Source organism: Agrilus planipennis, unplaced genomic scaffold (assembly GCF_000699045.2).
Source record: "Agrilus planipennis isolate EAB-ADULT unplaced genomic scaffold, Apla_2.0 scaffold95, whole genome shotgun sequence".
Taxonomy (NCBI): domain Eukaryota; kingdom Metazoa; phylum Arthropoda; class Insecta; order Coleoptera; family Buprestidae; genus Agrilus; species Agrilus planipennis.
Window position 1 is genome coordinate 571,413 of NW_020438861.1, and position 12,928 is coordinate 584,340.

General features: G+C 31.2%; 2 protein-coding genes across 2 annotated transcripts in view; one reads left to right on the forward strand and one right to left on the reverse strand.

Moving 5' to 3' along the window:
- The first annotated feature begins 667 nt into the window (after positions 1-667).
- On the forward strand, positions 668-4,385 carry LOC108735922. Its single transcript, XM_018468155.2, has 2 exons — positions 668-1,585; positions 3,828-4,385. Exons 1-2 carry the CDS (start codon positions 1,385-1,387, stop codon positions 4,050-4,052), a joined length of 426 nt encoding a protein of 141 aa, XP_018323657.1. The 5' UTR covers positions 668-1,384; the 3' UTR covers positions 4,053-4,385.
- LOC108735902 (E3 ubiquitin-protein ligase RNF216-like) overlaps positions 4,219-12,928 on the reverse strand; it is a 12,968-nt gene continuing 4,258 nt past the window's right edge. Inside the window, exons 3-6 of the mRNA XM_025973588.1 lie at positions 12,613-12,927; positions 11,736-12,025; positions 10,532-10,669; positions 4,219-4,756 (exon numbers count right to left, since the gene is read on the reverse strand). Of these exons, the coding sequence (XP_025829373.1) occupies positions 4,609-4,756; positions 10,532-10,669; positions 11,736-12,025; positions 12,613-12,927 (891 nt within the window). The 3' untranslated portion in view covers positions 4,219-4,608. The remainder of the gene's footprint in view (positions 4,757-10,531; positions 10,670-11,735; positions 12,026-12,612; position 12,928) is intronic.

Consider the following 12,928-nt stretch of genomic DNA (forward strand, 5'->3'; position numbering starts at 1 on the left):
CCAACACTTAGACCAACACAAAAACCCCTTTCTCCAACATCAACCGATCCACCAAGGAAACATGCCATTCCTATAAACCCCTCAAGATGAATATGTAAAGGAGCCAATCTCCTGCATCTACGAAAAGTAACGAACAAATCCATACCAACATCTTTGACATTCCACCCACCAGCGGCTCTCTTTTTTGCATTTTTTGTTTATAGTGCTTGGTTATCTCCGACGTTCCACCCACCAGCGGCAAGGAAGAGGGAGCTTCTAGCCACTTAGTCCAGCCACACGATTTTTATTATATATATTGTATATTTGAAAACAAATTTCTCTTTAAAGCACAAAATGAAAATATATTATCCAAATTTATATTATATTGAGAATACCTTTTTAATGGGAAATAGGGGCTTTAATATGTTATGTTATTCATATTATGCTTGAACATTTCTCAAAAATTGTACGAATTGTAATAGGTATAAATTACAATCAAAATTTCTTGTTTTATTAATGTGAGTCACTAAACTACAACCTCAAACAATTAATTTTTGTTTTCCTTATACAATGAGCAATGATACTTGATAAAAAATATTTATGCTGATAAGAAGACAATTTTATAACTCATTGTTATAACTCTTTGGAAAAAAAAATCAGTTTTACAGAACTTTCTTTTGCGAAAAATTTCGATTTATACTCTCTTTAATGAAAATTTAATTAATTCCAGATAAAGGTAATTGTAACAAAAAACTATTATTAACATACATATGAAGTTAGGTACCTGCAATATTAAATTTTTTACTTTATATTTGTAAATAAATCTACCAGTATTTTTAAATAGTTAAGTGAATTTAGTACAAGGAAAACAATGAATCCAAGGAATAAACGGCGCCGGCGCTATCTTCATTTGCTTGACCTTTTGTGGTACCTAATATCAGAAAGATCACTACCACACTAATGAAATAGTGTCCAATACAAAAATTATTCTTTTTCTAACAAGTAATCTTACCATATACATGTATATTTGAAAGAATCCGCATTTCAAAAGATATAATTCGTTTATTGGCACAGATGAGTGCAAAATTCCGATTTACACGGTAAAACCATAAAAGATAATTAGTCACACGTGTGTTTTACTAGAAAACTTATTACACAGTTTACCACGCCCTTTATATTATAAATTAGTCAGTGATTAAAATGTATTGTAAAAAAACTAACCCGGCGCTTGTGATAGTGCCCAGATTCTTAGTTAAGCCCATGAGGTTATCGCCGATAATTACAATTTTAAAAACAGCGTAACAACGAACGGCGGCAACTATTTAATTAATTAAATTACAAAATATTGTATGTGAATTATTGTTAAAAACTGGTATGTCTACAATTAAACCGAGATAAATGAAACATGTGGAATGTGTTTCATGACGTTGTACTTGTTTTGTTAGTGTGTGCGACGATTGCTTCAGATGATAATTATTTCGAAAATAACTGGCGTCTAAATGAACAGTTAGCCTCTAATTTTAAATGCAAACACCCACAACCTAGGGCAATAAGGATGGAAAATATAATTAAAGATAGTGATCCCGCCTACGACACAACTTCGAAGGTAAGATTAGACGAATATTCTATCGCCGCCTGTCTTATTGTGTTAAATTAAAATTGCACATTTTTAATAAAAACCATAATTGAAGAGAAATGTAGATAAAATGATTTTTCCCATTTTTATTAACTTTATAAGTTTTCTATAAAAGAGTATGCACTATTTACAAAAACTTTGCAGGAAGAAAAATTTACTTATTTTAAAAATGGGAACAGGGGAAATTTAAAAATTAAAACAAATTAGAAATGTAATATCATTAAACATATGTATTTATATATATTTCGGAAAAGTTAAAGTTTATCACTGGATTCTGAGAAATGTCAAAAGCATTTTATTTTAGTAAATTAAAAATTATGTCATTAAATAATCAAGCGAATCATCTTTGGCAATTGATAAATAAACTATCGCTTAAAAAAATAAATTACACTTAATAATTTTTATTAAACAATTGAAATTACTATTCAATTAAAAAAATTAAAAAAGGCATCGTCTAAACATTTCGGTTTTGGTACTTTTTTTTGAAATATCTACCGTGTTCCTCAGACAACAGCATACATTTTCAACTGAAGGCGAGGGCATTAAACTGTGATGGTACATTTTGTACTTTACATTATAATCAGGACGTTTTTGGCAAAACTGTTAAATGAGTAAAAATGCCATTACGCGAATACTTAATGTCAAATATCCCCAATATAAATTAATGCATAATGCTAATTACAAATACTATAAATAAATAAATTAAACACTTAGTTTCGCTNTATATATATATAATAACTATCCCACAAAAAAAAGTGAAAGAGTATGGATCTTTCAGAGAACTTCATATACACTATTCTTTCTTAAATCGACTAACAAAAATAAAGACAGACATAGAAGAGAATAGTGAACTAATAACTGACCTATTACTGCAGAACGTAGTTCGATAAACGTAACATTGAAAAAGGGCAGCGGTATGCGCTACCAATTTTTGCTAGATCGAATTAGGGGCATTACTATGGTACCTAAGAGACAATGACGCAGGTTCATTCTTTTCTCATCAGCGAATTTTCCATTACAACATAATTATTAACAATTACTCCTAGATAGTGCAGTACATATCCATGGTACCACGGTAGTTTATCACCATGTGTACAGTATCACGGTACTGACACTATTTCTCGAATAAACCATATATCATTTAATTAATGTAAATATGCTAATTATAGGAAAATACGTTTCCAAATTAAAGAATAAATGTGATATGCCGATTTGTAGTCAAATCATAGAAACTCCCTGAGATGGATGTTTATTCGATATAGAAATTATCACATCAATTAATAAAAGAAATTAAAACAAACCAAACCCAAACTTTCACCAAAATTGAACTTAACCAATTTATTTCGGCCAAGGCGATATTTACGAAAATATACTGTACAAGAACATCACCAAAGTTTAAAAAAAATCAATAAGAGCTTCTATTACCTATATTAGAATTCGAGCATTTTAGTTAATTCGGTTTGAGTATTAACTAGATTGGTTCTAATTTTGTTAATTTCCAAATTCTCTTTTGAGATTTTAGAATGATCCAATGTAATTTAATTTACATCTAACGGCCTAAATTAGTGCAGTGGTCGGCCAAATCTAAGCTAACTGGAGTACCAAAGTGATTTTTTTTATGATTTTAACAACGGAAAAACATTTAAATACCTATGCATTTTGAGATCGGCCAATCAAATTACGTACAGTATATATTTATATAAGTAGCATTATAGGAGTTATAAGTTTGATACATACCACTTCTTTCTGTTAGAAGAACATGCTTTTTGTGATTCACTAACAGTACTAAAGTTTACAGAGCATTCAGTGAGGTTACAATGTAATTTTTTTCTTTGAAAAAAATAATTCAAATTTAATTTTGGCAATAATGTCGGTTATTATCAAAATTATATTTGAATGGTTAGAATAATTGCCACCAAAATTGAAAGAAATATTTGAACTCAAAACTAAAATTATAACAAAAATATTAAAATACCACTTTTTTCAATTTTTTATAAAAAAATATCTATGATTGCAGATCAATTACTTTAATACGTTGCATATCAGTTATAGCTTTATACTTAGTTTATAGTTTATTACTAAAATCTGATAGGTATGTTAATTAACCTATATAAAAGGCACTGAAAAACACCGTATTTTATTTATTTAAAGGGGTCCTCAACAACCTTTATTCATCATAAACGCTATATGATAAAAAACGCTTTTATTTTAGGTGTTTCATCCTGTAATGACGGTTCTGCACAGATGTGATGAACAGTCCGGTTGCTGTCAACATCCGAAAACATCGTGTTTCCCCCATGTAATAGAAACAATTAATATAACATTTAGAGTATTTAACACTGCAAAGTCGAGAGAGAATGAAGACTTATATGCTACGTTCGAAGTTGAAAACCATACCAGCTGTTTATGTCAATCGATATACAACTCGATTAAATGATTTACTGCTACAGCACCACTTTTTGTCGTATTAAGTATTTATTTAAATCTTTATGTGTAAGTTTTATAATAAATGGTTAACATTTTTAAGAATACTTTTGTATTAACAAAACAGTATTCTAGAAAATCCAATTATAGGTAAATAATTTATTACAATCTTTCATTTAAATTAGGCGTAATCAAACCAACAATACATCTTTAATACATTAACATAACATTTTCTTGAAGACAATGGTCATTCTTTCTATTTGATAAATAATTTAGTACAACTTGATTCTTTTAATGTAATGAAAAACGACCAATTTAACATAAATTAATAACTGAATTTTGCATCCAAAAAAGTATTTTATTAACTTAAAACAACTGGATCGTTCTCAAAAAAATTATCACCACTTAATGTTTACTCTAAAAACATTTCATTAGACAATACTCTTATATCTTGGCATTAACAACAAAATCAAATAAATCAATAAAAACATAAAACTAATTCTTTTAAAAAAATAACAGGTAATTCTAGGAATTGTAAGGCACAAATAGGAACATCCCAGCAGCACTGTTTAATTTTTCAAAACCAGATTTTCCATAGGATCTTTTTTAAGCTTGTTCGGTTCTTTATCTAGTCCTAGTGCGAGCTTTGCCTGAAGACCACCTTCGGCAACAATATTTTCGTGAAATTTGTCCAAATCATTGGTATACAAAGGACATCTGAAAAGGTAACATCAATGTATTAGTTTTAATCAATCCGGTCAGTGGCATAGAAAGAATTTAAGACAATTCTCCTTTATCGCTCTTGATATTACTAGGCTTTCTAAGATGTTCATTTTTTACCTTTGTTAGTATTATGTAACAGTTTCATTTTCTTTTAGATTTGGCAAAGTACCACAAAAGTGTAGGTACCCATCTAAAAGCTTGGAAACGGCATTTCAATTTTTTATATTCTTTCACTGGCTGTGACGCGACACGACATCTGCTTTTTTCCATAGGGGAAAGAAATGTCTGCAAAAAATTTCGAAAAACGGCCAAACTTACAAAATGCTGCTGCCTTTTATAAAAAGTATGTAAAAACGCCAACTATATTTTTTACGCTGGTGCTACAGACCTTACTGAAAATGATTTTTTTCGCAAGCAAAACAAGTTTTAGAACATCTTGTAGGTGCAGAAAAAGTGGATTGAATTGCACTGTAGCTTGCTCAGCATACAATGGCAACAGTACTAATCCATCGCCTATCATCCAAATTAATGAGGTTGGTGACGACGACGTTAATGTAGATAACTGACTGAAAATTTTTCAATTTTGAAATAACATAATGACAATAAATATTTTTTTTAAAATCTCGTCTTTTTTTATTAATGCAGTAAAACCTTTTTTTGAATCTTTGTGAGATCGGCAAATTTTAATGGCTAAACTTCTTCATTTAAGCTTTTAACAATGCAATCGAAGAGGTATCACGAAAATCCAATCAGTGGAACTGGGTTCGGAGATTTTTACAATTTCTTATCTTACAACACTCCACCATAGAGTTATATGAATTAGTGGTTGCTCAGAGGTCGAAGTTCGACTGCAATCCATTAAATTTTTAAGTTTGAACGATCCTCTATGATCATCCACTCCACAATTACTTCGTTAGCTTTTTACAGTGTACGAACGTAAACAATAAATGATTTTGTTTAATTTAATATGTTTGTAACACGAACTTTAATTATGTCAAGTCTCACATTCTTCAGTGCGCGCAATGTGCTTAAAAGAGGTACAAATTTTTTCTTCACGTTACCTAAATATAAGTACATAGTTAAAAATTTGTGAACGCCACTGCAATTTTTAAAATTATTTAAAGCTTTATTTCTTCTGAACTCGCGGTAAATAATTATAGGGACTAAAGTTTCTCTATAAACACTCCGGAATATATTCTAGAAACTTTAGTCTTCTTTGTCATTAGTGTAAACTTAAACTAGCGTATGGTGAGATGTATAAGCGAGACACTGCCCCCCCCCCCTCGTAAAACTGAGCGTTCCGATTAGTGACGTCGCCTTTTCTTGGGAACAAGTCGGTCAAGATGACCTTTATTTTGGATCGAGGTCCCTTCTGAATTCAATAGACGTCGTTGATGCGTAGAGCAAACGAGTAAATGTACCATCCCAAGCTTGAGGTTTCGGGCAATGTCCCCTTAATGGATTGTGCACTAACACTTTACCGCTTTAATTAAAACCAGCTGAGTTGCCTCGATTTTAAAGAAAAATTATCCACAGTTAAAAATATTTCAACAGCTCTTTAAATAAGATTTGCAGGAAAAAATGGTGTATAACCGTAATATGTACCTATAAGATATGGATTAGCAATCAAGAAAATCTGTCACAGGCTTAAGCTTAATTCTCGCTGTCATCTTTGCAAAGGCCAGCAGCGCCTATCAAATACACATCAGTTTTATTTTGTTGTATTCTCATTATACAAAAGCTGACTGTAAGTCTTTTGACAATTTTTGGATGGTTATAACATCAATGAAGAATGTAAACAATGCCGGTTGTCGATCGGCTAAAGTAAACATTAACAATACTTACTACTACACATAATAACGTTAAAGCTGACTATCAAAGTTGTGTGTATTTTCTTAACTTAATTGACTGGCATTCTATTTTATCACATGAGAATGTAAACACCGATGTTAACTGTTTAATGGAAATTCTGAACGATTGTATTAGTAGATTTGTACCTTGGAAGCGAGTTACGTTGGACACTTTTCCTGATTGGTTCTCTAACGATCTGAAATATCTTGAAAAAAAGAAGGCGCACAAACGGTTTAAGGCCACAAGATCACCTGCGGATTATGAAGCATTTTCTTATTATAGAACAGCAGTCAAACATCAATCCCAGGTTTCACATTCGAACTATTGTGATAAAACTGAACGTAATTTATGCGCAAATACAAGGGGATTTTTTAAGTTTGTAAATGGACTACGACAAGATAATGCTTTACCGGAAACCATTTTATTTCAAAATCATCAGAGTACAAACTACAACGAAACTTGTAACCTTTTTGCTGATTTCTTTCAATCTATTTATTCTCCGATTACCAACCGAACTTATGTGCCACCGAATTTCGATACTACAGTCAATTTAAACGCAGTGTATCTTTCATTAGAATTTATTTTTGAGAGCATAACTAAGTTGAAACCAAATAGCGGTCCGGGCCCAGATTTAATTCCTAATATCTTTCTGAAAAACTGTGTTTTTGCAATATCAATTACGCTGTATATAATTTTCAACAAATCTCTCACGACAGGCATTTTTCCTAAAGTTTGGAAACGTAGAGTCACTCCTATTTTTAAATCGGGTGACAAAACTAATGCCGTTAAATATAGACCTATCTCAATAATAAATTCAATTCCAAAGTTATTCGAAAAGCTAGTTACGCCGTACGTTGTGTACACTGACTTTGCAAAGGCCTTCGATAAGGTTCCACATGATGTACTGCTTGCGAAACTTAGACAACTTGGAATCGGCAACCCTCTCTTATCGTGGTTGAGTACGTATTTGTGCAATAGAAAACAGCTGGTCAAAGTTAAAGGCGCCACATCAGACGAGTTCACGGTGACGTCGGGCGTCCCGCAAGACTCACATTTAGGTCCGTTGATGTTTGTGATATTTATTAATGATTTGAGCTCCTGTCTTAATCATAGTCAGATTTTATTATACGCGGATGATGCAAAAATATACCGTAAAATCGACTCGGTTGATGATGCGATATTGCTGCAAAACGATCTGCAGTCTTTTGAAAGATGGTGTGATGACAATTTTATGTCAGTTAACGTTGCAAAATGTCATGTCGTTCGGTACACCAAAAAAAAGAAAAACTCACGCGTCTTATTTGACTATCATATTCGACAAACATCTCTGTTAACGTTAGATGAAACCATTGATCTCGGCGTTACTGTTACATCAGACGGCTCATTTCACGCTCATATTATCAAAATAACGAACAAAGCCTTTAGATTACTTGGTTTTATCTTTCGTAATTATTTAACTTTTTAGAAATCCGTCTACCTTAATTATACTATTTAATACACTTGTCAGACCTCAAGTAGAATACGCCTCGCCAATATGGTATCCGTTCTCTGCGACTGATAAAAAAATACTTGAATCGATTCAATCGAAATTTTTGCGCAAACTCGCCTTTGTAAATATGACACCCATGCGTTTCGATGATCACGATTATACTAACATAAAAAAACTTTTCCACATTCAATCACTAGAAACCAGGAGAAACATCGCGGATTTGACACTTTTATTTAAGATTATATACGGCTTAGTTGATTGTTCAACTATGTTATCCAATATCAATTTTCATGTTCCCTCCAGACAAGTTCGCCGTAATCAACTTTTTGCTATTCCTTTTTCTCGTGCAACTTCAGCGGCAAACAGTCTGCAGAGTCGACTGCACAAACTGGGAAATTTAATATCTGAAAGTGTCGATATATTTTCTATATCTTTGTCTTCGTATTCTGTATCAATTTTAGATTTTGTCACTGATTGTGGTTCTATGTGTATTATTAATTGCTTTCTTTTTTGATATACTTTTGGCTGCTTTTCTTAGTCTTTTTAGTTAACTGTATATTGCTGTGATACTATTTATACAATGAATTTTATTGTTGTCAAAGAGAGTTTGGACTGAGCGAATGTCCTTATGTAAGAAGGGAGTATTCCCGTTTATTGAATAAATTATTATTATTATTATTATAATGTTGACACGTCCATTACGGTAAAAGAAAATAACATTTGTTCATTGCTGTTAAGAAAGTACCTAACACAAAGGAAAGAAAAAATATTTGGTTAGGTAATTGTAGTTTTATTAAGACAAATTTTCACGCCACCCAGCACCCTTGAGGAATTGTCAAGGCCGTTACCTGTTTCGAACATTAAGTCTAATAAAACGATGGACTTTGTGTATTGTTCATATATGTATACTGTAATTCTGTTAATAAAATGTATCTCAGTTTCTCGCAATCGAACGGTTGTTTATTTACGAATAACCTAAACAATACCTACATACATTTACAATTTATAATCAGTTATTTTTGGAGTAGAATAGAAGTTATTCCTCCTTATACTTCCATACTGCAAATAAATTCTCTTTTTCCTCTTAATTCCGCGAAGCTTATTTTTTTACCCTGCAAAAGTCTATGCAGATAGACCACACAACTCTGCGTAGTCGCTGAGGCTCGGTGGTACGGGAGTAGTTTTAGAATATCTATCTCTTTCTATTCAACTTACTACCTCTCATATACACATGTATATGTAATTGTAGATGTTAATAGAAAGAAGTAGACATCCTAAAACTACTTCCTCTATCACGGAGATGTTGTATAATTCTATGCTCACTTCATGGGCTAACACATCGAATGTGAAGCACAGAGTTATGTCAATCGCACAATCTATTGTATAAGTCTATCGATTTTTCACGTGATGTTACTTCACATGATTAATTACGTGACATAATCAATTTTTAAAAAATGTGTATACCTTACAAGTAGTATTTCTAGTCACATTAATTACAACGTTCATTCTTATATATATAATAGGACTTTCGATTTCATGATTGTTTATTATATCTTAATCCAAGCAATAGAGCAAAAAAACACTAAAAATTACTGAACTCGACTGCGCCACAACTTCAAGAGCAATTTGTAAGTTACTAAAATACAAAATACAACCAAAATTTATCACAGGGCTGTTTTCTAAACAATAAAAGCTTCCAACGTGCGCCACCATGTATATGCAGGTTTCTTTTGACGACCGTATGAAAATATCGGTGTTTAGCTATTATACGGTTATAGCAATGGTGGCTTCATATAAGATCGCGTGTACATGTGTGATATAATGAAAATCAATAGTGACGGCTCCTTTTGACGGCCTGTACGTAAAATACAAATGTAGGTGACATGCGATTACCATTTATTATAGTTCAACACAGTTCGAAGGCAAACATTAGATCATCCGCTACTTCTCTTGTATAACTTTTTTTCTGCATTTGTTTTCATTAAATTTAAAAGTGACCTTTTTGGTTTTTTGTTCATATCTCGGAATGTATTGAAGGAATGACATTACTCCCAGCAGAAAATTCGTAGATAGTTAAATAGCTATATGACAGCTTTCGGTTTTCTGTGAGATTACAATTATTTAAACAAATAATTCCTCCTTTTGTTAATTAAATTCAAGCCTACAAAATAATAAAATAGCTGCAAAATTCTGCTCTTAAGAATGTGACATTACTCTTTATTAATCTCTTACCCTACATGCCACTCACAATCAAGTCGCAAAAATGATTATTTTAGTAATTTAAATTTATGTGTAAAGCAAAATACTAATTGTAATACGACTAATAATACTTATCATCAGGGTGTTTACATAAATAACCAAAAACATTCACTAGCATAATAAAAAAGGATAACTGTTGAGAACTACGTGTATATATTTGCATGACTAACCTGCCAGGATTGTTTGAGAAATGTTTATAATTTTCAATAGGTTGTTTACAAATATAACACATCTTTGCTCCACAATCGCATGTCATCTTATTACATCCTGATTCTTTTATGAATTTTTTTCCACATCTCCAGCATTCCCTAAAAGTAAGTATTCTTTTACAAATTGGGACTATTGATTAACATAACATTCATTAGATTTTTAAAAGTTAAAATTAAACATCAAATATGTATATTCTGGAGTCTTCAAAAAAAAAACAATTGTTATTTAAATTCACAAAAATGCATAAAGAAATAGTGTTATATCAAAACCAAACAATTCATTGATTTCAAATCATATCTCACATCAAATGATGTCAAATCGATCAAAATAATTCTATTTCATGTATAAATAATAATCAATTCAATGTAAACAATCAAACGTCAAAGGACATACCCAAAGATTGAAAGCCGAATACTCGTATTACCATCTAAAGGATGGTAACTAGAAGTTAAGAGTTCAAAAAGAAAACATCAAGAATAATTTAGGAAGGTGCAAGAAGAGTGAGATAGGAATGCAAAAGGTGGTAATAAGGATGTTAAGAGATAAGGTAAAGGTTCCTGAAGTGCTAGTTAACCATAAGCGATATTTGTATTCAAAATAATCACAATTAATTGGCTGTAATATGCGACGCAAAATAATGGAAAGGCCTGAAGCATTCTTATAGGATCGGGGAGGGGGTGCTTATGGGATAATAGAGGATTAGCAATAAATTTAAACTGATAAAAAAACAAGCAATAATAAGTAATAAAAGTACGTAATAAAAATGTAAAATTGAAAGAAAAACTTGTCAACACATATTATTATTGGTATTGTTTGGAAAAATAACTTTACTGAATAGTTTAACCTTCTGGTTATTACCTAAATTTTAAACGATGAATATATTTTTTTTAGAATCTTGTAATTAATAATGGGTGTCCTGATGTTAGTTTAATAAACAATTATACTTTCCAAGTGATGAAAAATAATAAATTTTTTCCATTTTTTAAATAATTAAAATATCTTCTAAAAAATCAAAATTAATTCAACCATACCGTTGTCCTAGTGAGCAAGTTTCCTGATTCTCTCCATAGTTTTGCAATTTAATTAATACATATAGTATGCAGATACAGCAGGACTTTTGATTATTTCAATTAACGCTATTACAATTATGACTATTTTTTTTACCTTAAAAGTGCTTCAGTCATCTTATTCTCAATAAATGTCCTCAGTCTGACGTCTTCATCAAACTCTATTTCATTACAAGCTAAGGGAATATGAGATTCATGCCAACAACTTCTACAAGATTCCTTTAGACAATCTGGATTTTCACATCGGAAGGTTTTGTCATTTTCTGCCGGTATTGTAGCAAATTCACAAAATGGGCACATTTCCAAACCGTCAATATTCGCCTTCTTAATCTCTTCAAGTTGTCTACGTTGGAACATTTTCGAAAAGACTGGCGGATCCAAAACCATCTAAATAAGCAATAGTTAAATACTAATAATGCATTGGACAAAATTTGAACATATAATCAAATACACTCTAGAACTAACTAGAACTTTTATAAATCCAAATCATTTTTAATTCTTCATAACCTTATTTTCAAGCTATTCTCCACTAGTACAACTTTTCTGTTCAGATTTCACATTTTAGTTAAATTCAAGTTGTGACTAATCAGGAAATAAAAAAAAAGTTCTTTTAACTTTATGGTGCACAGTACATTCATTAACATTCTTTTTTTTAATTAAACTTCTATACCTATCAAAGTTTAAGCACAAATAAAATTAATCTAATAAGCAATAAAAGGTAACCTTTTCGAAAAAAAAGGAGTGTAGATAATTATTATGTAGGGTTTCTGAAATTATTTAGCTTAATTTTGAGCATACTTCTTTTATTTTAAAAAAATTGCTTCCAGCAGTGACTTCAGAATGCTAGATTGCTCTCATTCAAAACTCAAAATTTCCAAAACCTCAGGAAAAATTGAAAAATATAGGAACTTAGAATATTTTTTAAAAGAATTAGATACATTACTGGTTTGAATATCCAATACAATATTGTTTACCTGTAAAGTAGAAAGCCCAAATTCACTTCCACAATTTCCTAAACAGGGAAAGTGTAGCTTTCCGTCTCCTATATATGTTTCTACGCCTTTTTTAATACAAGGTTTACAAAATATACACCCATCGTTACAAAAAAAACATTCCTCCGGTATGAGCTCATCATCGAAACAACACTCGCACGTTTGAAGCAAGTTATTTTCTATTGCTTCTCTTCTACTCTGTTGATGCTTGTCATTGATATTCTTAATCAATGATAATAGCAGTTTTTTATTTTTCAAAAATGCAATTTCTTGTAGTAGAGGTATATTGTCAGGAACA